Source organism: Fusarium fujikuroi, chromosome FFUJ_chr11 (genome assembly GCF_900079805.1).
Source record: "Fusarium fujikuroi IMI 58289 draft genome, chromosome FFUJ_chr11".
Lineage (NCBI taxonomy): Eukaryota > Fungi > Ascomycota > Sordariomycetes > Hypocreales > Nectriaceae > Fusarium > Fusarium fujikuroi.
In genome coordinates, this window is record NC_036632.1 from 1,082,865 (window position 1) to 1,108,088 (window position 25,224).

At 50.2% G+C, this 25,224-nt stretch overlaps 6 protein-coding genes; 4 read left to right on the plus strand and 2 right to left on the minus strand.

The window, feature by feature from the left end:
• Window positions 1-2,061: 2,061 nt before the first annotated feature.
• FFUJ_11617 (probable chitin synthase class III, family I) lies at window positions 2,062-5,128 on the plus strand (the record flags this gene model as incomplete). XM_023570536.1 has 3 exons in its annotated part: window positions 2,062-2,145; window positions 2,216-4,930; window positions 4,991-5,128. The coding sequence occupies 3 exons, from the start codon at window positions 2,062-2,064 to the stop codon at window positions 5,126-5,128; spliced, it is 2,937 nt and encodes a 978-aa protein (XP_023437635.1).
• A 494-nt stretch (window positions 5,129-5,622) lies between these two features.
• Window positions 5,623-7,233, minus strand: FFUJ_11618 (related to flavin-containing monooxygenase; the record flags this gene model as incomplete). XM_023570537.1 has 4 exons in its annotated part: window positions 5,623-5,985; window positions 6,035-6,409; window positions 6,459-7,047; window positions 7,097-7,233. 4 exons carry the CDS (start codon window positions 7,231-7,233, stop codon window positions 5,623-5,625), a joined length of 1,464 nt encoding a protein of 487 aa, XP_023437636.1.
• Window positions 7,234-10,039: 2,806 nt separating this feature from the next.
• On the minus strand, window positions 10,040-11,230 carry FFUJ_11619 (related to choline monooxygenase; the record flags this gene model as incomplete). Its single annotated transcript, XM_023570538.1, has 1 exon — window positions 10,040-11,230. The coding sequence occupies one exon, from the start codon at window positions 11,228-11,230 to the stop codon at window positions 10,040-10,042; it is 1,191 nt and encodes a 396-aa protein (XP_023437637.1).
• Window positions 11,231-15,066: 3,836 nt separating this feature from the next.
• On the plus strand, window positions 15,067-16,490 carry FFUJ_11620 (related to fructosyl amino acid oxidase; the record flags this gene model as incomplete). XM_023570539.1 has 3 exons in its annotated part: window positions 15,067-15,865; window positions 15,924-16,167; window positions 16,226-16,490. 3 exons carry the CDS (start codon window positions 15,067-15,069, stop codon window positions 16,488-16,490), a joined length of 1,308 nt encoding a protein of 435 aa, XP_023437638.1.
• A 1,287-nt stretch (window positions 16,491-17,777) lies between these two features.
• On the plus strand, window positions 17,778-20,283 carry FFUJ_11621 (related to C6 transcription factor; the record flags this gene model as incomplete). XM_023570540.1 has 6 exons in its annotated part: window positions 17,778-17,899; window positions 17,966-18,077; window positions 18,137-18,192; window positions 18,263-18,741; window positions 18,791-19,695; window positions 19,744-20,283. 6 exons carry the CDS (start codon window positions 17,778-17,780, stop codon window positions 20,281-20,283), a joined length of 2,214 nt encoding a protein of 737 aa, XP_023437639.1.
• Window positions 20,284-22,448: 2,165 nt separating this feature from the next.
• FFUJ_11622 (related to dimethylglycine dehydrogenase, mitochondrial precursor) lies at window positions 22,449-24,950 on the plus strand (the record flags this gene model as incomplete). The annotated part of the gene is made up of 1 exon (XM_023570542.1): window positions 22,449-24,950. One exon carries the CDS (start codon window positions 22,449-22,451, stop codon window positions 24,948-24,950), a length of 2,502 nt encoding a protein of 833 aa, XP_023437640.1.
• Between the last annotated feature and the right edge of the window lie 274 nt (window positions 24,951-25,224).

The window sequence follows — 25,224 nt, forward strand, 5'->3', positions numbered from 1 at the left end:
GAATGGATCTTGTGTTGCGCACATAGTTGAGGTCGCATGCACATCAAAATCGGATTCGTATCACGCATAATAAAATAAATGCGAATACAACAGCATGATTCGGAAACTCAACATGATGGGGCTGGAGTGGAAATGACACGCGTCAGGACAAGAGTACCATATCAACACGTGACCACCTCCAATGACCGGAGCAAACCCGAGAACAAGTGTCGCTTTGGCCGTTTCACGTCGCGCGATCGATTTGGCCCGTGGAAGCGCATTCTCAACGTCCATCTTAGCCCTGTTTGTGGACTGTTTGACCAATTTCTTAGCAGGGCTGACATGGTCTTTGCACTTGACGGAAAACGAGATGAGCAATGCAAGGGTGCACTGTCCCATCGTGCGATATTGGCAGGGACCTCGTGTAGCAGCCCAAACGCGCATTCAAAAGACGACGGAGTTTGTTTTTGAAACGGGCAGACCGATGATTTGTTCTAGAAACTAACTGAAGGTCGGTCGGGGTGCGCTATTTTCCATCCCGTGTCAAGTCAAGTCAAGTCAGCCAAGTCACTGCGGCGTCGCCTAAAAAAACATGAAAAGGATCCGAATTGCCGGAGTGGCGTCATTATGGCAGATGATGTCTGTGAGCATTTGACCAGACATCAAACGACCTCTGAATAGGGTGACTGAAGTTGCATTCGCTCTCATTCCTTTGTTTTTCCCTGTTTGAGGTTTCTTTTTTGTTCTCTTTTCGGGACTTGGTTGTTTATGCAGAATTGTTAAATGCAGGGGAAAAAACAGGAAAATGATGGCGTCAGTGCACTAACAAGATGACAGGGGAGGCTATAGCGGTTTTGGTGTAGCCAAAGTCCACTGGATCTCAACAGCAGTGAACGAACAGACGCTGGATCTCAATCAAGGACCACGGGTAACGTTAATTCAATCTACCAGTATCTCGGACTCAATCTGGCCCCCGACATTTGAGTTTTCCTGTCTTTTCTATTTTTAAGAAACATTCAGATACGAGTGACATCCATGCTCCCTGCTTCCCGTGGGGTACTTACTGTGCTGTCATCGGGCGATACTGTGCTGTAAGTCCCCGTAGTCCGCTGTAGCGTGCTGTACCTACATTGGACGGAGCAGTGGGTGGGGCGGGTCATGTTTCTACTTGTAACGCTCCAAGCCAGGCCTAAAATTAAAAAAGGCGCCTTGTTTTCTTTTGACATAACGGCCCGTTAAATCGAGCATAAGTCACGATCAAATATGGATGCCTCTGAAAGACTTTTCTTTGAAGAAGACGCATCAGAAATAGCATGGGATTGCATGACAATGGGTAGACGCAGCAGAGAATTGCGTGTATACGAGGCTTGTGCCCATGTGTCACCCTCCCAAAAATAGTAGCATCGTCCTCTCCCTCGCCTCTTCTAACTTTTTGGCTGACAGGATTAGCATGATGAGAGACTCTACGTCACAGACCACAAACATGGACCAACCAATTCTGCAAAAGCTGGCATAATATGGAGACACTAGTTACGCGGCGGAGGTCGATCTCTCTGGACCCAGCAAGGATTGGATCCATGCCCGTCCAGTTCTCACTGTGTTTTTCTAAGCTTCACAAAGCAAGTTGACCTGTGTCGACGTACTGTACTGTACTGACTGTAGCACGCCCCCTCTAGCAAGCTCTGTCCAGTTTTTTTCACCTGATTTTTCCCCTTCTTTCTTCCCTCTCCCTTCTTTTTGTGTCTATCACAGAATATCCTCTCGTTTTTTGTATCGCGTAACAAAAGTCGGTATCATATCTTGACGAAAAGAGGGTTTACTCCGTCCATCGTAATACCATTTTTTTTTCTTACCGTCCCTCGTTTAATTCCCGTTTTAAGCGCCGCATTGCATCACAGCCCGGCACTTCCGATAGCGAGCTCATCTTATCGCATGTCATAATCGGCAAATTTACCTGGGGATTGTTTTTTGTAAAAAGAAGAAGAGGATCACGAATATCGTCGCACATCATAACTCTCGCTGGCTCAGTTATTTTTTGGAGTCTTTTTTTTGGACTGAGGGCAGAGAAAGAAGAACGCAATCATGGGTTTTAATCCGCCAGGCCAAGACAACGGCCCAAACTATGATGCGCCACGGGAAATGCAAGATTTACCGGCTGGCCAAGCTGTAAGTTAGCTCTCTCAACAGTGACTCCAACACAATCACACAGCGATCTAATCTTGCGCTTTCTCTGCAGTACCACTTTCGCGAATCTGACGAAACAGCCGCCGCTCGTGTTTCTCCTGTGAGCAATCCTTACGAACCAGACTACGACCAATTGTCTCCCCCTCCTCCGCTGGGCGCACAACGACCCGTCCCCGAGCAGAACGAGTCGAGCCGAGATCTCCTACACAGTTCATACCAAGGCAGCGTAGGCCAGAACAGCTTCGATGGCCACAGTTTTGGCCACAACAGCTATGGACCCGGTGCTTTTGGGCATTACCCTGCTGATCAGCACGGTCGCATGCCTGGGTCTCCGGGCTACGAATACCCAGAGCCTGAGTACGATGTCGAAGCTTCACGTCTGGCAGAGTCTCGCCTCTCCGTCATGCACCGTGCGCCTACGATGCAAGATTGGGGCCAGAATGGCGAGGCTCTTTCTGTTCCAGACTTTGCCCACGGGCGCCCCGACTCAACGTACCAGGAATTCGACGTCGACGAGAGCTGGATGATGCGACAGCAGCAGAATCAGCTCGCAGGTGGCCTCGGCCGCTCAAAGACCCGTAAGGTCAAGCTCGTTCAGGGCTCCGTCCTCAGCATCGACTATCCCGTGCCCAGCGCCATCAAGAACGCCGTCGAACCGCGATACCGAAGCGGGCCCGGAAGCATGGAGGAGGAGTTCACAAAGATGCGGTACACAGCTGCTACATGCGACCCCAACGATTTCACCCTGCGAAACGGCTTTAACCTCCGGCCCAAGATGTACAACCGTCATACGGAGCTGCTCATCGCCATCACCTATTACAACGAGGACAAGGTGCTACTTGCGCGTACCCTCCACGGAACGATGCAGAACATTCGGGACATTGTGAACCTCAAGCGCTCCAAGTTCTGGAACAAGGGCGGCCCCGCGTGGCAGAAGATCGTCGTTTGTCTCGTCTTTGACGGTCTCGACAAGGTGGACAAGAACGTTTTCGACGTGCTCGCGACAGTTGGTATTTATCAAGATGGCGTTCTCAAAAAGGACGTCAACGGCAAAGAAACCGTCGCCCATATTTTCGAGTACACCAGCCAAGTCTCCGTAACGCCCGATCAACAGCTCGTCCGTCCCGATCCCGACAAGCCTCATCGCAATCTGCCTCCCGTACAATTCATCTTCTGTCTCAAGCAGAAGAACAGCAAGAAGATCAATTCGCATCGCTGGCTCTTCAATGCCTTTGGCCGCATTCTTAACCCGGAGGTCGCCATTCTTATTGATGCCGGAACCAAGCCCGGCCCGCGCGCCCTTTTGTCCCTCTGGGAGGGCTTCTACAACGATCGTGATCTCGGCGGCGCCTGTGGAGAGATCCACGTCATGCTTGGCAAGGGTGGAAAGATGCTTCTCAATCCGCTCGTCGCGGTGCAGAATTTCGAGTACAAGATCTCCAACGTCCTCGATAAACCGCTCGAGAGTGCCTTTGGATACGTTAGTGTTTTGCCTGGTGCTTTCTCGGCGTATCGCTTCCGCGCTATCATGGGTAGGCCTCTGGAGCAGTACTTTCACGGCGACCATACGCTCTCCAAGTCATTGGGCAAGAAGGGTATAGACGGCATGAATATCTTCAAAAAGAACATGTTCCTTGCCGAGGATCGAATTCTCTGCTTCGAGTTAGTCGCAAAGGCCAGTCAAAAGTGGCATCTCAGCTACATCAAGGCCTCCAAGGGCGAGACTGATGTTCCCGAAGGCGCTGCCGAGTTTATCGGCCAGCGACGTCGATGGCTCAACGGATCTTTCGCCATGTCGCTCTATTCCCTCATGCACTTTGGCCGAATGTATGGATCGGGTCATAACCTTATTCGTCTCTTTTTCTTGCACATCCAGTTCGTGTATAACTTGGTCAATGTCACCTTCTCCTGGTTCTCACTCGCATCTTTCTACCTCACCACGACCATCATCATGAAGCTCGTCGGAACGCCCCAGGTTCTCTCGGGATACCATGGTTGGCCGTTTGGCGATACAGCCACGCCGATTGTCAATGTCTTGATCAAATACATATACATCGCCTTCCTCGTCCTTCAATTCGTCCTCGCTCTCGGAAACAGACCTAAGGGCGCACAATACACTTACGTCCTCTCTTTCATGGTCTTCGGTCTCATCCAGCTGTATCTCCTCGTCTTGACCGGTTATCTTGTGTACCGAGCTTTCACTGGAACGCCCATTGAGGACCAGATCTCCTTCGCGTCCGGTAAAGCCTTCTTTGATAGTTTCTTCGGGAGCGATACTGGAGTCGCGGGTCTGATCATTATTGCCCTCTTCACCATTTACGGTCTCAACTACATCGCGTCCTTCCTGTACCTCGACCCGTGGCACATGTTCCACTCATTCCCTCAGTATCTCGTCCTCATGTCAACTTACATCAACATCCTGATGGTCTACGCCTTCAACAACTGGCACGATGTGTCGTGGGGAACGAAGGGCTCTGATACTGCCGAAGCTCTGCCTTCAGCCATGATTGTCAAGGACGAGAAGGGCAAGGAAGCTGTGGTTGAAGAAATCGAGCAGGAACAGGAAGACATCGACAGCAAGTTCGAGAAGGTCGTCTGGCGAGCTCTCGCACCCATGAGCGAAATGGCAGAAGAAAAGCCGGAGAAGAAGGACGTCGAAGATTCGTACAAGTCTTTCCGAACTGGTCTTGTTATTCTCTGGCTTCTCTGCAACATTGTTCTTATCGTCGTCGTCACAACAGACGATTTCATCACACTCGGCGTCTCAGTAAGTCTCTCTCTCTGTGTCTCTCTCTTGTCTTCTACAACATACTAACACCCCGCTCAGAAAGCATCAGACGTCCGTACGCCTACATATTTCCGTGTTCTTCTTTACTCGACAGCTGTGCTGTCTATTGTACGCTTCTTCGGCTTCCTCTGGTTCATTGGACGAACCGGCATCATGTGCTGCTTTGCGAGACGGTAAACCGGGGAGGTGTTTGTTGGGTGAAATGTGTCCATGAACTATATATTCTTGGGGTTACAGGAGAAAATTTCGGAGTGATGCTTCTTTCTGAGAGTTTTAGGATGTTGGAATGGGATGGCTTTGAGTTAATAGTGGCATGCAACGACTATTACTTACCGGCGTTGCACATTAGAGCTACATTGCTTTCGGGCTCTTAATCTAATCCATATTTTTGTATTCATGATCGTAGCCGCATGCACGTAAATGTTTAATGCCGACTCTCTTCACAGATGAAGTCCTGTAACTAACATGAACCTCTCTGGGTTCGTGAAGCATCCCGAACTTCACTGCCTTTCCACTTGATCTATTTCCACTGTTGAGCCAGTCATTACTGAAAGTATGTTCGCGGTCGGCTTTGAAGACTATCATATATCTTGGTAAAGAGAGTCAGCTTCTAGCGAAACCTGCTTGACAAGATCACTACTCCCATCTTCAAGACTTATACAACCTAGTATCTATAACTTGGCCTTCACTTTCAGCTTACTCTCGGCCTCCTTTCTCTTTCGTCTCCAGCTCTCCAATCTTGGTGCCACCATATCACCCCAAATAACCAGCCACTGCGGATCAAATGCTGGCAACTTGCGTCCAGATGTCCCTTCAGCAGGTTCTCCAGCGATGCCCCTTAGGTACTCGAAGAAGCCTTCGTAGTCGGGCGCAATAGAGTAGTAATCCTTCCCTCCTCTCTTCTCATTCACACGTTGCCGCTCCCATTCCAGTTGCTCCGGGATAGAGGGCAGTGCTTTCGCACGCCCAGCAAAAAAACGAGCGATGGCTACGCTTTGCCACTCGTAAGCACGGAATGTGAAACCTCCTCCAAGCTGCGAGTTTAAGTCAGTTTAAGAAGCAGTTGGAAGTCAGAAGACCTACCATTCCGACGAAAGTCAGCGTTGGATCTTCAATATTCCACGTATGCTGATATACACCAGGAAGTCGACGATAGGAATTCTTGACACGCTTCTGAACCGCAGGAATGAAGGGGAAACTGAAGGTATAACCAGTGCCATAAATAATATGATCTATGTTGTCAAGATATGAACCGTCGGTGAAGTGCACACGGCCAGTCTCTGGATCGAAGCGTTGAATGGCTGGCTTGATGGCGATCTTGGGATGCTGGAAAGGAACCCATCCAAAGGCTGGAATGGGCTGGTCTCTTATGGAGGCGTAGACCTGCCCATCCGCGACATCTAGGATCTCGTGAATGATCTCGATGGAGGAGACTGAAGCTCCAACCACGATAACTCGCTTCCATCGTCAGGGTGGCTCGATGCAATACATCGGATATTATGCTTACCTTTCCTCTATACTTGGATCCTTCTCTGAAATGTTTGCTATGCTGGATCATGCCAGGAAACCTCCGATCGAATTCCAACAGCCCTTCGACCTCTGGAAACCAGGGGACGTTATAGTGGCCTGATGCTACGATTACAGCATCGAATGTCTCTATCCACCAGTAGTTTCGACCTTTGAGTACTTTTCGAAGTGTCAAAACCCACTCTCCATTCTGTTTTTCGACTCTCTCGACTGTAGTTTCCAGCTCAAGCAACTTTTCATGACCAGCACGAGAGAATATACCCTCTATCCATTCACGGACAACAGAGTGATGACGAAACAGTGAGTCTGGTCCATATTCATCTAGGGTCTTTTGTGAGAGCTTCTTAGGAAAGGGCTCTTGAGTATAACTCATGATATCAGGCGCGATATTGCTGTGAAGATTCTCGTGGATCGGGGTGTCTGAAAATCGGTGTTGATGGCTATTCACTGCCTCAGAGATTGCTGTAACCGCTGGTAGATCCTCAGGAACAGTGACCTCCTTGTCAGCCTCTCCGTTAACTAGTCTCTCCAAGGACGGAATTCCTGGTGGTAGATGCGGCGTATGAATCCTATTATACCGTGAGATGCATTGAATTTCAGAAAGAGAATGTATCTTACCAAGTTCCTCCAACAGCAGACCTGCGGTCGAATACCCGGATGGTATCAAACGCCCCCTCCTTGACCAGCGCATCAGTCGCAATGGCACCAGCCGGGCCAGCTCCAATTACAGCGACGCGTCGAATGTTAGGAGGCATTTGTGAAACGATGAGACTCAAGAGAGATACAGAATGTAGATGAATCGGAAAATGTAACGGAGATAGGCTATGCGACTGATATAAACGCAGTCGACACTGAGGAAGACTCGGGGCAGTCAGATCCGAAATCGGGTTGGGACAATTACGCCAGATGCACGGTGATTGCGTTCATGCACGGCATTATAGCACGCAAGAGCTCCTGGGTTTTCCATGATTCTGTGGCCGAGGAGCGGGGAAGTTCTCAGATCAATCAATATCTTGTGTTGCCATGCAAATCTTATCAACGCCATATGTTTCGGGGAACCAAGAATACTTGTCGATATAGAATTGATCTCAGTGATTAAATAAAACTCCGACAGGCTAAATCTAAGAAATTATCATCGAGACGCAGTTGTCTAGTTTAACAGCTGCGGCTATAATGAGAACTCCAGCTATCTCCTGTTGCGTGATTGGGGGCCAATAGCACGCAAACAAATGGCCGCCAATTCGCGAATCATGTTTGAGGGAATGCTACTACTCATAGAAGTCATACCCTCCTAGCAGCATGTGCTATAAGTGATTTTGTCTTATCATTTTGAGAAAGACTCGGCTTTAACGAAATAGCATCTTCGGGTTTCCTGTTATGTTACTGTCTTGGGCCTGCACCCTCTTGGACAGTCAACCTTCACTATCTTTAATGAATTGATGATGGTATTCTTGTCTAAACGAGGTTTCTTCCTTATACGAGAAGCGTCGGCTTGAAGCAGTCCACGATAGTTGGCAGGGCCTTCGTAGGAATCTGGCTTGAACTCTAGCAAAGAAAAGTTGTGAGATCCCTAAAGTATGACAGGCATGATGGGATATAAATAGAACCTCCTGTAAGAAAAGGTACAGATATATTATAACATGCAGCCACGCCACATGGACGAAAGGCAGGATCCTCATCTGACTTAGTGTTCACAGCATGATTGCAAGTGCAAGAGTGCCATGGCCTCGTGCAGTTTTGTACAATGTTTCCAAAGCTCAAATGACATGACATGACTATCTAACAGATACACATATCAAGCAGTATCTTCTCAGTGCAGTTTACGGAGTTAGAAAGTCCATAGTGACGAATGATACGTTGGCAATGGGTCATGGCGTAGACCAAGACCTCAGTTGGCCCAATCAACAGCTATAACATATATTGCCCCTTAGTTTCACGAACTATAATAAAGGTCTTGATATACAGGCCTTATTGTATTGGGTCTCATTCGCTACAGTACTGCTTCGTTAACGCTGATATGAGAGACATCACCTAGCGACCTTCAGACTTCATCACGAGCTTCTGGGGCCAAGAGAGTCGTGGAAATTCTTCAGCCATTTACTTAAATGGTATTCCACATAAACCTGAGTTTCCAAACACCCTTCGCATCGGACGCATCGGCTTGGTTCCGGTATCGCAAATTTCCAGAGCCGGCGCTCCCTTGCCAATATCCGTATCTTCATTAAAGTTTCGAAGTCAAGGGTGAAGGCTTTCAATTTCTTGGGCGCTGGCTTGAGGCGGGTATCAGGTGCCCAGGCCTTGTGACCTTTGCAGCCTCCCTGGCGGTCCGATAGTCTCGTTCGCCCTCCATGTTTAAGGTTCTGTGGTAAGACATTCAAGGTGTAGGCCCAGCTATTGAGCCCCTCCGTTGTATATGTGTCTACATGTAAGAACTTCATCATAATGGTTTCTCGACATCGGAACTGCATGACCAAGGTGATGCTGTGCAGAGGAAGCTATAAGCTCACGAAAACTGTCTAGCTAGGCAAAATGACCATTTGCTCCTTGCCTCTTGCTCAAACCTTGATCAAGAGGTACACAAGTCAATCGTGGCTCTAATTTAAACACTCGGACTGGAGATCATGGGGCCAAGAAGGACGAGAAGTAATTTCGCTCCAACCGCAGCAATACGATTACGCGTGCCGATATGCGATGCCCTTTGCATCGACCCAATCTCGATTTATGACTAACCGTCACCGACGGCAATCACCTACTGTCAAAGCTATCGGACCATCAATATTCGGTCATGGCTGGCGAAATGTTCAATAGTCAAAAGCCTCCCACCAATTCATCGCGATTGGTGACGTGGAAAGGCTGGAGGACGACGTAACAATGCTATAGGTATTACCAGCGCACTCTTTGTTGGCAGCCCAACCTAGTGGTGTGCAATCCCAGAATTAGAACATGCTACGGTAAATCAGGCACAGCAACTGTCTATGGATGGCAACCCCCCAACAAGTGGTGCATCACTAGCGCTACACACAATCATTCCAACACGAAACAAGACGGTGTGCAGGAGAAGGGTGTAGACTGATTGGTCTTTCTGGTTCTTGTGAGGGGTTATCTCTTCTCCAACTGGAAATCTCGATTTAAGCTTTGGGTAATATCACTACCGAGCTGCCCAAGGACTTTCTTGTCCGGGGCGTGCAGCTACAAGCACGGTCTTTGTCGATCAGTTGCCGGCTTATCACGGTGTCCCGGTCCGGCTTCAGCCTCACCTTGTGGTGTGAAGGCCTTATCGTGGTGGGAGCCAAGATAGCTGAGCTTGTTATCTCTTGACCGAGCATTCACCGCTTGTTTGTTCAGAGCATGTCACAATGGTCAAAGAAGCTTTTGTAAAGTAAAGGTCTTGATTTCTATCTAAGAAATGTTGCAAGATGCAATAGTATAGCTAATTAAGCATCTGTTGGGTCATAATATGTCATGAATAAACAATGCAATCTTGTGTAAAAGAGCAAAACTCGCTTTTATCTTGTAAATCCTCCCATGTAATCCAAATCAATCAGTAGGTCATGCCCAAGTCTAAACAACAATGGCCTTGTGCGCTGGCCGGATGTCAATGCCCGATGAGTAGTTGGCGGAGCTTGTAGCCTTGGTGTTGATGGTTGTCTGAGGCGCCTCCTGCTGGGCAGGCCAGATCTCGTGGCCGACCTTTTGCTCCTTCTTGTGATGGTTCTGGAGCTGCTCTCGGATGCTTTGCTGGAAGAAGAGAGGACCCTGCTCCATCTCGGGGTGCATCTCACCGTTGATGAAGACACCGGCGTTGACGTTCTTCTGGGCATTGGCGCAGAGGTACTTATCCTCGGACATGACACGCTTGTAAAGCTCAGTGATGAGGTTGAAGTCCTCGTCGCTGGAGTTCTTGTTGCGGAAGAACTCGTATCGCATGATGGAGCGAGAAGGGCTGAGAGGAACAAAGCGCTGGATCATGAAGAAGTGAGGAGAGATGTTGGTAGAGGCATTAGGGAGGTAATATGTGACAGCGATGCGGAATCCGCGGTCAATCTGGTCCTGTCGCTGAGCACCGAAGTGCTGGATGTAAGACTTCTGTGTCTCGACCCAGTAAGAGTTGAGGTCGGCGATGGTGGGGATATCAGGGTGAGCGACCTTGCAGTGGTAGCACTCGTTGTAGTTGTCGGCAAGGATCTTCCAGTTGTAGTCGCCCTCCATCTGCCAGACGTGATCGAATTGGTAATCATCAAAGTTGTAGTAAGAGAAGCGCTCATGTGTGTCAAGGTTGTCAAAGTCATCCTCCCAGGCGACCTCAGGGGTCTTAGCGCCGTCCATGTTGATCCAGATGAAGCCACGAGCATCAACCTTAACGTGGATGGGGAGAAGACCATTCTGCTTCTGGTCAAAGCCAGTGCTGGCATCGCCGTGGTCACCCTGCTCGGGAGCGACGATGGGGAAGGTACCGAAGCGGGTGATGTTGTGGAAAGCGTTGATGTTACCATCCTCGTCGCGAGCAATGACAAACTCGAAGTTGGCCATCTCATACTTGAGCCAGTCACCAGCGTTGGGGACTCTGGCCTGGTGAGTGGTAAGGAGCCACTTCTTGGAGAAGATGGCGCGCTTCTCAAGCTCGTACATCTCGACTGAGGTGTACCATGAAGCGGGAAGAGCACGAACAGCGCTCTTCTCAGTGACAGGGCTGGCAGCGGGAGTAGCAGAGCCGCCGAGTCCAAAGTATCGTTTCAAGAATGACTGGGCCATTGTGAATGTGATTGTGTGTGAGAGAGAAGAGGAGGAGGAAGTGTTGGATATCTTGATGAAGATAAGAGTGAAGATGTGAAGACAAGAGATAAAAACTCGAAGTCTTATATAAAAGTCCTGTTGGTAGGAATGGTAGAGTAGTGATTGTTGATGATGATAAGAATTCGATTGAGGTCGGATCTAGACGTCTTCTAAATACTTCGTTTGCATCTGGTGCATCTGGCACATCTGAAGCTAATCAGGGCGTGTATATACTCTATCGCCAACATTGAAACCACCCCCTTGCCACCTGATTCCTGACGCCGTCTCGTCTCGATAGATTGAATTGTTGCTCGCAATCAGGTGGCCCTCTGTTCCGGTGTTGGCGACCGGTCACATGATCGGACAGGCTATCTTTGGGGCCCGGCTAGCAACATTCACCCCTTGACAAGCCATGTCCGGCCTCAATTAGACCCTCCAAGAGTCATAGATGACGGCCTCTTAGTTGGTGTTAGTCTGCGCGTCAACTTCTCGATTAGGGGTCTTGCTGTTGTCTACGCCACGGCGAGGTGTATTGTGTTCCCCCACGTCAAAGCAAAACCAACCTCCGTGTCTTGGTGATGTTGCAATTAGACCGTTCCGGACCTGCAGATGCCCAGACACGGAGGAAGGACTTCGCCTTGAAGATTATGAATTTCTAGAAACCGGCAGTTCCTTATCGGAGCTTCGAGATTGATTATTTTTGGCATTTCGGTTCAAGTTGCTGCTTTCTCGAATCTCTAGACGCCCTGGACAAGGCTGAAACAGAATTCGGTCTAAATGCACCCGAGCACATGATCGGAGGTGACGAAACATTGATGTCTGCATTGCTTGTTCCTGATGGAATTCAAATGCCGGAGCAGTGACCGCCTGAATGGTCATACGGACACTGCGATTTCGTAACAACATCCTCAATCGCTGCAACGCTTTCTTGCCAATAATCAAAATGGAGACGGCGGAGACCGATTGATTGCAATTGCTGATACATGACCGCAGAAAATCGATAACGAATCGTCTAGTCTTCAGCCAGAGAGGGATTATTTCTTGAGGAGAAGCAAGTTTAGGCGAGAGTTGTAAAGAGCTGGAGCTGGTCTGTGCCGGCGAGTCCGGGGTACGGCAGGGCATGACTAGGCGTGTTTAAGTCGTGTCGTTAAGCTAACCCAAGATGATAGATCTAGGCCTGGATCCCGACTCCAGAAAATAATGGACTCAAAACTCCATCACGGGAAATATTTCGTGGTAAGATCAACCGATGGCTCGTGTATGGGGTCGCCGGTTGATTCTCCCCACGGGGGCTCAGGGAAAGCCCAGGCGAAATGGAATTTTCCCGCTTGATCTTGCTCTTCATTCAAGAACTCAGGGTGAAGCGCGACGCTATCATTAGCAGCAATTTTTAGGTAGGAAAACGAATGACAATAGCAAGTAAACCTGACTATTGTGACTTGACCATTCCCGCGGGAATGTAGATTTTAATACACAAACAGCGAGCCATGAACCTCCTCAGCTGAGTAGAAAACCGTAAAGTAAATCGTATGAGTAACAACGGAAAATGAGTTCATAATCATTCGTTTTCTGAGGATAAGTGACATCAGAATCGTTCAAGTTGCGAGATGTTCTCTGTATAGTTGCTCGTTTTGACTTAACGGTTGTCAACAGCAAGGCACGGATCACCTCAAACCTGGCAGTATCGTCTTCTCACAAGACAAGATTAATAACAGGATCGTACGAGAGCACTGGAAGAATCGTATGTTGTGAAGCGATTATAAGATATATCATGCTGGGCCAGTAACTTCTCAGATATGAGTTGAAATTTGTTGCATATACTATTTGGTTTCCTGCCTTTCACTCGAAACTTTATTCTTACTCTTTTCAGCACCTCGAGATAACTTCATAAGCACTGAGAATGATTATTAAAGCGGGACCGGTTACTATACATTTCAAAGGTACACTTCACTTGTCACGAATATCATATGGGATATTCTTACATTACATTACAGCACAGACATTCAATAGAAGAATGAGGTATTGAGGACATCACTCAAAGCTACCCTGAACCTCTTCGATAACAACACGTCTGATGGACAACGATAAGCTCAGGCACGGATAGTGCAAGCGAGATGAGCCTCACCGTGATCTTCGTCAACTCTTACCCTACGATGAACATCTCGATCTACTTATCGACGCCATGTGGCTCTCCTTCCTAACTACGTAAGTGAAAGGAAACCCACTAGAAAACGCAAGGAAGTGAGGGAAACGCTTGACATGGAACAAGTTTTGGAACATTCTTTGCTTGGTTCAACGCGTCACTTGGAGACCTGCCGTTAGCCGCTGATGATGGACTCAGGATAACACCAAGATCCTGAAAATAGACCGAAATCGGCAGGATCACACATTTCGACCATGCGGCATGATCAATACAGCTTCTCGAAGGTATTGATGATGCACGTGGGGGATGTGTTGGTATGGCACGGTTGCGCCACTCCGGGGTTGTAGATATCACAAAGACGGTATCGAGGACCGGGCGTTGTGTCAAATCACGATGGGCTCTATCCCCTGATATCTCGATGGTCAAATGATAGGATAAGAAAGGACTAGCGACGCGAGGCAGAGTAGCATTGGCCATGTGTTGGTGCCTGGGTCTCCATCTGGCTTCATCACTTCTGGGGTAGGGATGACGAGTGCCGGCATCCTCTATCCATCCGTCGCGTCGCATTGCCACGCCAGCAAAAACGTCGAGACCAGCATCCATGGATGGGCATTGCGCATCGTGCATGGGGAAGTGGACCAAACTGCATCGAGATAAGCAAGACTCGCAGCGGTATCTTGACAGATTACTAGCCTCACTTCGCTACGGACCAACCGAGCTAAAGATGGTGTGAGGCATTGGGAGAGGGCGAGATAAGTCTCGGAGGCCCAACTAGTGTGAATCTGTTTTCCTTCGCATCTGAAGCAGTGACCAACCCCTGTCTTGGTTCGATGCCGATTGAGGTTGGCCGAGTGCAAATTGTGCATGAAGCTAGGCCCAAAGCAATGCTAGGGTTACGCGTTATCTCTGCGTGCGGAGAAACAAGAGTCAGCTAATGATATCAATGATCTCCATGAGCCGTGGGTACCGAGTTGCAGTGCGGGGGAGAGCCCAAAATATGGAGATAAGGCTTTTCCTATTACGGGATTTGGCTTGCAACTCGTACATGAAGGGATGGGAAGGCTGGATATAGGCGTGGATAACCTCATGGTGAGGTGAGGTGAGGATAGACCAGCTGATTGTGGGATAAGAGGATGGTTGGAATGGGATGGGATGGTGTTGGTCTGGTGATTTGTGAACAAAGACCACCAGAATGGTGGAGGAGGAGATGAGAGGGGAGGCTAGACACCCAGTTGGTCAATGCAAAGACATGAAGACATCCGCAGACATGGTTCTTGGTATTATTCACCTCATCAAGCTGAAAACCATTCATCATACGATATTAAACTTCCAGCATGAGGTTATCACGACTTCACGATAATCTCCAAAAATAACTTAAAGATAGCATGCCTCACGTGATCGGGTTTCTCTCTACCCCATAACCGGACTCCGGCTCTCAGCTCCGGAATTCCAGATCTGACCCGGAAAATGACTTTTGGTGAGAGACGTCCGGAATACGGTGGCCACCGAGACCGGCACTATCTCCAAGGCGGGGTGATAAAAGGCCCAGTAGACGAGGTGAAATACAGATCAATTCACTTGGTGGTTATACATCATCTCTATTACTGTGACAGGCTATTCGACAGACCAATTCTCACCCTACCTGTCTGCCAATAGCATTGCACCGTTTATAATGGCCTCTTCATCATACCTCATCGTGGGAGCTGGTGTCTTTGGCGTCTCAACAGCCTACCAGCTCATCCAGAAATACCCCAATGCTTCTGTCACAATTGTCGACAGAGATCCTTACGACGGTGACAACCGCGTAGCTGCATCTTGGGATTGGAACAAGGTTGTTCGCGCAGACTACGATGATCTCCTCTACTGCCGTCTCGCTCTTGAGGCCCAAGACATCTTCGAGTCTGATCCTCTATGGATGCCTCACTTTCACAAGGCTGGTGTTTTCTGGGTGTGTCGCAGCGACTACGCTCAGGATGTCATCAACAACTACAAGAAGCTCGGCCGCGCTTCGGACATCCAAGTCTACACTATCGAGGAGGCTAAGAAGTTGTATGGCGGTCTCTACGAGGAGGCTGACTACACTGGCGCCAAGGAGGTCCTTGTCAACAGAAACAGTGGCTGGGGAGCTGCAGGCGACTCTCTGCGCGCTGTGACGCGCGAGGCTATGAAGCTGGGCGTCAAGTACATCGTTGCAGATGTGGCTACGGTGCAGATTGAGAACGGCCGCGCCACAGGTATCCAAACGGCCAATGGCGAGATCATCTCGGCCGACACAGTTATCCTGTCGACCGGAGCATACACAGCCAAGCTCCTGGAATACAGCGCTGCACGCCACAATCTGCCTGATCTCCGATCCGGTGATCGCATCACAGCTGCTGGTATCACTACCGGCATGGTCACGCTTGATGACCAGTCATTCGCCAAGATGAAAGACATGCCCGTCGGCTTCCAAGGATATACCTACAGACACAGTGAGTTTATACCCGGGTGACGTGCACCTTCTAGAACACCAACTAACGCTAGCTGCAGACTCTCCCTTCATTGGCAGTCTGCCACCAACCAAAGATCGCGAGATCAAGTGGTGGGGTCGCAACATCTTCAGCAACCACCGCGCAGTGCTCCCTGGCCGTGTCGTCTCTGCACCACCAGATGAGAAGGACTACGCTCAATGGAAGGTCCCCAACTCCCTGAAGGAAGACATTGACAACGCCAACCGTCTATTCTTCGGAAGCAAGGGTGCGCACTGGAAGTACGAGAAGCACCGCATCTGCTGGTATGTAAAACCCCCACCATGATGACGAGAAAAGACCGACTGACACCGGACGTTACAGGGACGCATTCACATCTAGTGGAGATTTCATCATCTCCCCGCACGCAGGTGCCAAGGGTCTGTACGTCGCGACATGCGGCTCGTTCCACGGATACAAGTTCTTCCCTGTGCTGGGCAAGTACGTGGTGCAGATGCTCGAGGACAAGCTCGAGCCTGAGCTCAAGGAGAAGTGGGCTTGGGACAGGGAGCGGCCCGATGCAGCTCTCAACTGCGAGTTCCCCAACTCGGAAATGAGGGACTTGTTGGATCCCGCTGCTAGACTGTAGAACCCAAGGTAGCAATACATAATAGAAGCATGTAAAGAAGGATGGATGGAAGATCAGGGAATAAACAGAAAGAGAGGGTAACATCCTCTGAGGGGAATAACTGCGGGGGAGACGAGCCAGGGATTAAGGGAGACATGATTGGGCGTTGGTCGGCATAATTACGAGCATAATGAACGAATTGAGATTCTTGTTACTACCATGACATGGCCCAAGTCATCCGTGATCGCCTCTGCCAAGCAGAAATGTCCTAAGCCAAGAAAATGTTTAAACAGCGTTGTCGGAGTAAGCTACGTAGAGATGCAGATTTGCGTATCTTGGTGCTTGGGCTTCTCCTCACCTCCACTCTTATCTAGCACCCTGGGCTAGTTAGGTGATCATTGATCCACAGCGTGTTATCTCTCCCCGACAGATCTCCGTTTGTCGGAGCGATGCGGGAGCCAGGCGAGGTGTATCTCGGTGAAGGCAGAGGGATAGTTAGTTATTTCTGGAAGCTCTGATAGAAGGTGGGTGTAGGGCAGGGCAGGGCAGGGGACGTGGAAAGTTTGTTTCGGCAGTGGGAAGATAACGAGCGGTATGACCGAATGGTTGAAGATAGGGAATTCCAGGTACGGTGAAGAGTTTTCACCTTGCCTGCTCTGAGGAATGACTCGATAGATGCAGTGTAGTAGTGTTATTATCGCGAGAACAAACACGCCGTGATGGCAAGTTGTCCCACGCTGTGTCGTGTTGTGCGTGCTGTGCTATTGCTGCAACGGATGGACTGCTGCTGGGATGGGCTCTGTGTTTCCCTTTCAGCGGGCCTCATCTCTAACCGGGAGTCACACTATCCACGCCCCCTTGTTCTCTCCAGGCACTTCGCATTAGCCTTAGCCATTCCATCCAATCCCTGGACAACCCACTAAGCTTTTCTTCTTCGTACCAAACCAAACCCCGCGTTATCAGCAGCGCATCGCAAGGGCCATGAGTAAGAGTTATTCCAACGCACGCACGCACCCAGTCCGTTTTAACCAGTAGGCAGTGCGGGGTTTGCAACAGTAGCTGTAAGCCATCCCAAACTGCACTGTATCCTCCAGAAGAGCAGACGCCAAAAGGTTCCAGAGGTCCAAGGGTAAGGTATTTAGTGGAAGCGGGCCCCTTTACAGCGAGCGAAACAAGGTTCACCAACTCCTACGCCATCAACATTTTTTTTATTTCATTATTATTATTATCCTCCTCGTCGGGACATTCCCTCCTTCCCCTTCCCTCTTCTCTCTTCCTTGTCTTAGATAATAATACATGAACTTCAAAATGTCGAGATCTTCAATGTCACCCACCGAGGAGAACAACAACACCAGCAGCGGCAACAATAATAATCCTCCCACTAGCACCCGCGGCAGACGACGCTCTCACCACGCCTGTCTGACTTGCAGGTTGGCAAACACACACTGCGATGCGATGTCGCGTCTATCACAGCTGTACTGATTTGAGAAACCCAGACGAAAGAAGACCCGTTGCCCAGGCGAGAAGCCAGCATGCTCCAGCTGCGTCCGCCTCAAACAGTCGTGCTCCTATCCCCCGGCAATCAGGCCCTCTCAGAGCGGTCCTTCGGTACGTTGTGCATGGGGTTTTGCACACGCAAAAAAACATAACTTGACGATTTTAACTAGGAGGAGAGATTGGCCCATCTGGAGGAGAAGCTTGACTTTCTGCTCAACGGAAGCTTGTAAGTGGTTTTCTTATCTCTGACGCTTACTTACAGTGGGAGGGGTTCTAACTTTTTGGGGCGTTTGCAGGCCTACGTCACAACAAAAACAGAACCAACACCACCAGCCAAACCATCACCAACAGCAACAGCTCGATTCGGCGCTCGAAGAAACAACAGACACGTCGGAAAAGTCATACTCTGGCGTGCGCAACACGCGTGAGCATAGCTACCCTACAAGCCATCCCTCAGTAAAGTCCGAATCCGAGAACTCGTCGCTGCGACCGAGCCATTCCGATATCGCTGTCGGTATCGCGCTGTACTTTGAGTACTGCCACCGACAGCCAATATGGTGCTTTGAGCGCGACGAGGTCAGAGACTTTGGGGCCATGCATGATGAGCTTGCTTGCAGCATTCTTGCCTTGACGTTGCGATTCTCTGAGAATGGGGATCAGGCAAAGTTGTACGCCAACAATGCAAAGAGTCTCATCATGCTGAGGATCGCCAATGGGACTGTAGATCTTGCGACGCTTGAGAGCCTCTGTCTGCTCTCTTATTCCTCATTTATTGGTATGGCCGACCTATTTTATTGTCGCGACACGTAAACTGACATTTCTAGACGGCAATGTCCACCTTGGCCAGTTTCACCTCGGTCTAGCGCATCAATTATGTCGCTCTGCGATGCTGGACGTCGAGTCCGTTTACGGCATGGAAGATCCCATGTCGGACCGCAAGAAGAGGCTATTCTGGAGTCTGCAGATGCTTGAGCAATCTTACGGCCGACAAGAAGGTCTTTTGAGCGTACCGACCGAGATCTGGCGCCCGGCCTATTCCACTACTCGAGGCCAAACGCCAGATCATGACCCACGAGCGCCGACCCTCCCCAGAGATGATCTCGGTTGCCATCACCAGAATGAACCCGGTATATGGAACACCAGCGTTCATCTCGGCTGGGTCTGGAGCCAAGTGCGAAAATACGTGTCCGATTGCTCACACAACAACATCAAGGAGCCTTGGCGACATGACTCGATGTACGCCAAAGTTCTCGCCGACTTTATGGAGACGGAGAACAGGATACCCATGTGCCATCGCTACGACACAGTCAAATTCTACGAGCGCAAGGTCGAGGACTTGAAGATGCATCGCGATTACTGGGCGCCGTGGTTGAAGGAGCAGTTCACATACCACGTCATTCCGACCGTATTGAACCATCCTTTCTTGTACATCGTGGGAGCGCAGCACAACCCCAACCTCGCCATCCCAAACACATTTTGGAGGCGATCGTCAGAATTGGCACTTCTGCATTCCACATGGATCGTTCGCATGATCGACATGGTCGTCGATAAGCAAGTACCGCTTGCAGATCCTTTCTTCGGCCACGTCGCTGCCATTGCGGCGACGGTGCACCTGTACTACTGCTGCGCCGCTGCGACGCGATTGAAGCACAAGTCAAACACGGACTTTGCCAAGTGCAGGCGATTTCTGAAGAACTTTCTGCCCACTTCGGCAGCTTGTAGAGCATTGGTGTGTATTTTTCTAGCTGTCGCATGAATCTGCGCTAACAATTGACAGGACCGCAACCTTGACAAGATGACGCGCATCGCTGCAGGTACATCGGATAGCATGGACGTTGAAGACTGGATGCCCTCAAAGATCTACCTCAGCGTCCCTCTCATGTGGAAGATTCTCCAGTTCAACACCTTTGCAGATTCTCACGAGCTCCCAACGGCCGGTCTCCTTAACCAATCCCTCGTCCCAAACCACACAAACGAGGATGCAAATGAGAATATTACGCTGGAGATCATCGTCGCCAGCGCACCGGACATCACAATCAACACTGCAGACGGCGGCCAAGAAGCGCCAACGGCATCTTACAAGGCCCCGCTCTCGTCGCAGGGCCCAGACTCTGCGCGCGACACTGTCTACGACGAGGTGCCAGTGGACGATAACTTGACGCTATGCACCACGCCATGGCTCTACGCGGACTCGTCGCAGTTCGTCAACATTGCCGACATGGGCTGCGATGACCCCCAACCTGCCCTGAGCGAGAGCAGAGGGCCTGCATGGTGGGAAGGTGAAAATTTTAGTAATATCATGTTTAATCACTTTTAGGAGTATGGTAAATGGATCTTGGATATGGACAAAAAGGCTAGGCTATGGTATGGTAGTGGAGATGTGCAGCAGAGATACATACAGTAGAACGTTCTCTTGCTTAATTTAGACGTCTAGAAGACTGGGCGTATTACCTTCTCCCGTCATTCCATGCATTCCCTGTTTTAGATCAACGGTGCATTGTCTCCCGAATCCTTCTCTCCAAATCTCTACTTACATACAGAACAGGCAAACAAAAACAAGGCGACACTGCAGGTCTTCTCTCCACAATGACAGAAGCCGTGCATCATCCATCTCCAAGCCTCGTCAGTGTTGACTGAGGAGCTAAAACTCCTGGGCGAGTTTTTCCCTGCTCTCCGATGAGCGTCTCGATTTGGGGGTCCGGGGCAGCCGAAACCGGGCAGATTTCCTGGGGAAGACACCGAAGCAAAAAGTTGAAAATGCGGGGGAGAGAAGGTTGCCGGAGATGGAGAAGACGCTAGATATGCACAGTGTGTCCCTCCCTAGCCAAGGTGAGAGACTGAGTGGATGAGAAAGTGTCGAGGGTGGGGACCGTGCTTTTTGTTTAGAGAGAAGCACAAAGTCTCCTCCCGCGGGTTCAGTATTTCTATGTGTCAACGCGTCTCCATACGATGAAACCGGGCGTCTACACAACCTGGGGTAAACCGGGGAAGTCGGGGTATACTTCAGGGCTCCGACGCGGGGGAGGGACTGAGAGGCTAATTTGGCGATATTGGGAGAGGCGAGGCGGGTCAGCAGGACAGTCTAGATTTTCATCTGACGATGCACAGTTTTTGGTGTTGAGTTTAGCTTCATGGCGCAATGCACATCAGAAACCCTCACCTGAGTCGGGTTTCGTTTCACCGCTCCACTTGGGCATGCCACGACATGGCGGTTGGATATTCGTATCCTCTTGGCAAATGTGGTCTTCATTCATAGGTCAAGTTGTCTACTCGGTCCCATCGGCTGCAGAGGGAGGCCGGAATTCCAGGGTCGACACCATCTCTGGAATGGGAAATTTGGTAGGCCAATGGTGCATCATGCGATTCAACGTGCCTGGCAACCAAAAAAGCCAAGCTTTTCTGACTGTGAAGATGATTGGCTTCGTCGGAAACCCTTTTGGAAGGGCTCTTGCTATTATTACCGGTTATTTCCCTGTCCTTGACCATCGTGAACTCAATTGGTGTCGCCTCAATTGGGTTAATCCTGAGGAAACACGGCACGAAGAGCCTATCGAGGGAGGGGAAGAGTCACGAAGTGAACAACACCAAAATGCGATTCACTGAAATGAGCGGTAAGAAGGACTACCGATGACAGCTCGACGATAACGAATGCGCTTCGTGCCGCTCTCAATTGGTGTAGAAACATAGCAGGGAGGGGGTCTCAATGCCACGAGATTGCAAGCGAAACACCAACGCCCCTCGCGAGATGAAGGCATCGTGAAATGTGACTCTCCCGCAAAAGGTCCCATGACCAAATTTCTCGGGGTGTTTTTGCTTTGCTCTTACCGTACCGTACTAACAAGGGTAAAAATAGCCTTTCCTCTTCGCTATGACAAGTCCGTGGCAGTCCAGCTGATTGCCATTCCCCCTCCCCATGGCAGAAACTCATGCAACCCCAACCGAGCGGCGTCTGACTGTTTAACCTTTTCCATTGAGCATGGGTCTCTGACGCTTCGATAGTGGCCGTTCCTCGCCTGCAAGATCCGACATCGCGCGTTCTATTCTCTATCTCGTTTCGTTATCACACGTCCTATCATCCTTTACACGGGGTCGACCGGCACTTGATGCCCGGTCCAAGACCAAAATAGATCTAGACTCGTCCCGTTATCTCTGCTCCCCCGCATGCCAGGCCCGGAAAACACAACACCATAAACACACGCCCTCCAACTTTGAACGGCGCCGCCTCTCCATGCCGATCACGTGAGCGCTCCCGCAACCGGAGGTTCTCATGTTAGTTGCTCTTATCGTAACCATGACATAGTGACAAGATACTTTTGAGGATGATCTTGGTGAGGAGGAGTGCGGAGTCGTAGATTGCTGATAGAAAGATATATTTCGACTAGAACCTTTGACCTTTGCCAATAGAAGCTTCCGTGTTGGAAACCATTCTCATCTCATCTTCCTTTCCATCTCATCCTCTACCTACATCACATAATAGCAGAAATGGCACCCTCACCACGGGTACTCATTATTGGCGCTGGCATCGTCGGCGTCAACGTTGCTGATGAGCTGGTCTCTCGCGGCTGGACCGACATCACGGTCCTTGATCAGGGACCTCTGGACATGCCTGGTGGCTCAACTTCTCACGCCCCTGGTCTTGTATTCCAGACAAACACATCAAAGACTCTCAGCAAGATGGCTACATACACAGTTGAGAAGCTACTATCACTAGGCTGTTTCAACCAAGTCGGTGGTTTAGAAATCGCTACTACTCCTGCACGACTAGAGGAGCTCAAGAGAAAAAGGGGATACGCTTACTCTTGGGGCATAGAGGCGAATCTCATCAGCCCTGAGAAGTGCCTTGAGCTGTACCCCTTACTGGATAAGAGCAAGGTACTTGGTGGTCTTCACATTCCCACTGATGGCCTTGCACTGGCTCGCCCTGCTCAAGCGAAGCTTATTGAGCGAACACGAGCAGCTGGTGTCAAGTATCACGGGTCTACAGTGGTCACATCAATCGACCACCACGATGGCCATGTCTCAGCTGTCAACACTAAGAATGGAACTTTCGAGGCTGATATCGTCATCTCATGCGCTGGATTCTGGGGTGTTGAGATTGGAGCCATGGTTGGCCTGCCAGTTCCCCTGACACCAATGGCTCACCAATATGTGCACACAAAGTCAGTTCCCTGCCAGAAGGGTAAGAATGAGGAGCCTAATGGTGCCAAACTTCCTATCCTTCGCCATCAGGATCAGGATCTTTACTACCGTGAACACGGTGATCACATCGGCATTGGATTCTACGGCCATCGCCCAATGCCCGTCGTTGCAGCCTCGCTTGGCGAGACACCCAAGAACGTGGATTCCAGAAACATGCCATCTAGCCTCCAGTTCACTCCCAAGGACTTCGCACCAGGTTGGGAGCTATCCAAGGAGATCCTTCCTGCACTCCGAGAAACTGAGATCGACCACGGTTTCAATGGTATCATGTCTTTCACACCCGACGGTGGCCCTCTCGTCGGCCAGGCCCCCAACTTTGACAACTTCTACGTCGCTGAGGCTGTCTGGGTCACACAATCTGCTGGTGTCGGCAAGGCACTTGCTGAGCTTCTCACCACGGGCCGATCTGAGATCGACCTTTCCGAGTGCGACATCTCCCGCTTTGAGCAAGTTCAACTTTCACCTGCCTACGTCGCCGAAACAACATCTACACAGTTTGTCGAAGTCTACGATATCCTCCACCCTCTTCAACCCAAGGAGTCACCCCGCAACCTCCGCGTCAGCCCCTTCCACCAACGCCAGCAGGAGCTTGGTGCCTACTTCCTCGAGGCTGGTGGCTGGGAACGCCCTCACCACTTCGAAGCCAACGAGAAGCTTCTCAAGGACTTGCCTGAGGCTTGGAAACCTGTGGAGCGAGATGCTTGGTCTTCTCGATACTACTCTGCTGTTTCGGCGGCTGAGGCCTGGAAGACAAGAACTGCTGTTGCTTTGTACGATCAGACACCTATTCGACGGCTGGAGATCACTGGTCCTGGTGCTGCTGAGCTGCTTCAGCGCTTGACGACTGGTAACGTTGCTGGAAAGGTCGGCAAGGTGACATTCACCCTACTCCTGGATACCCATGGTGGTATCAAGAGTGACATCTTCGTCGCTCGACTCGGAGAGGATCTTTTCCATCTCGGAGTCAACGGGCCCGTCGACTTTCACTACTTTACTCGCGAGGCGAAGATTCAGACCAAGGCCAGCCCTCACCGAGCAGTGCAGGTTCGTGACATTACCGGTGGTCTCGCTGCCGTCGGCGTCTGGGGTCCCCGTGCAAAGGATCTCATCAAGCTTGTCAGCAAGGACGACTTCTCAGACCGAGCCCTTCCTTACCTGAGCGTCAAGAAGGCAGAGATCTCTGGCATTCCCGTAATTGCTACCAACTTCTCGTACATCGGTGAAGAAGGCTGGGAGATATACACAACCGCCGACAATGGTCTGCGACTCTGGGATGCTCTCTGGCAGGGTGGTCAGCCTTACGGAGTCATTGCTGCTGGACGAAGCACCTTCAACGCCCTCCGTATCGAGAAGGGCTTCCGATCTTGGGGTACTGATATGACCACAGAGTACGACCCTTATGAGGCTGGACTTGAGTTTGCTCTCCAACCAGGCAAGGATGGCTACGTTGGCTACAACGCTCTCAAGGGCCGTTCGAGTGAGAAGGTGTCTCGCCGCATTCGCGGTCTCACCATTGACGACGGCCGCTCTGTCATTCTCGGCAAGGAGCCAGTGTTCGTCAAGGGCCGTGCCGTTGGCTACGTGACAAGCACAGCATTCGGATATAGCGTCCGCAAGCCCATCGCCTACGCATACCTACCTAAGGAGGTTCTCGAGGGCGACAAGGTAGAGATCGAGTACTTCGGCAAGCGTATCAAGGCTACCGTTACATCTCTACCCTTTTACCAGCCCGAGAAGAGCGCATATGGCCAGACCTCACAGGCCAGCTTCTCTGCTCGCCTGTAGATTATGAATTTTACGATTTCCTTTGTCTTGGGTGTCTCATCTGTCTTTCTGCAATGAGGACGAGGGTTTTGTGATGCTGGAATTCCTAGATGGCGGAGAAGTCATGTTATAGGAAAAGTCTAATAGGCAGCTTACTCTTGCATAATGAGCGATGATTTCTACTAGATGTTAATGAACCATGTTATAAGACTATATCGTTTTGTTGTCGGTGAATCTACTAGTTTGAGTTATTTGTAAGTCGGCATTGAGTCTCTCCGTGAGCTGTCTTGGCTGA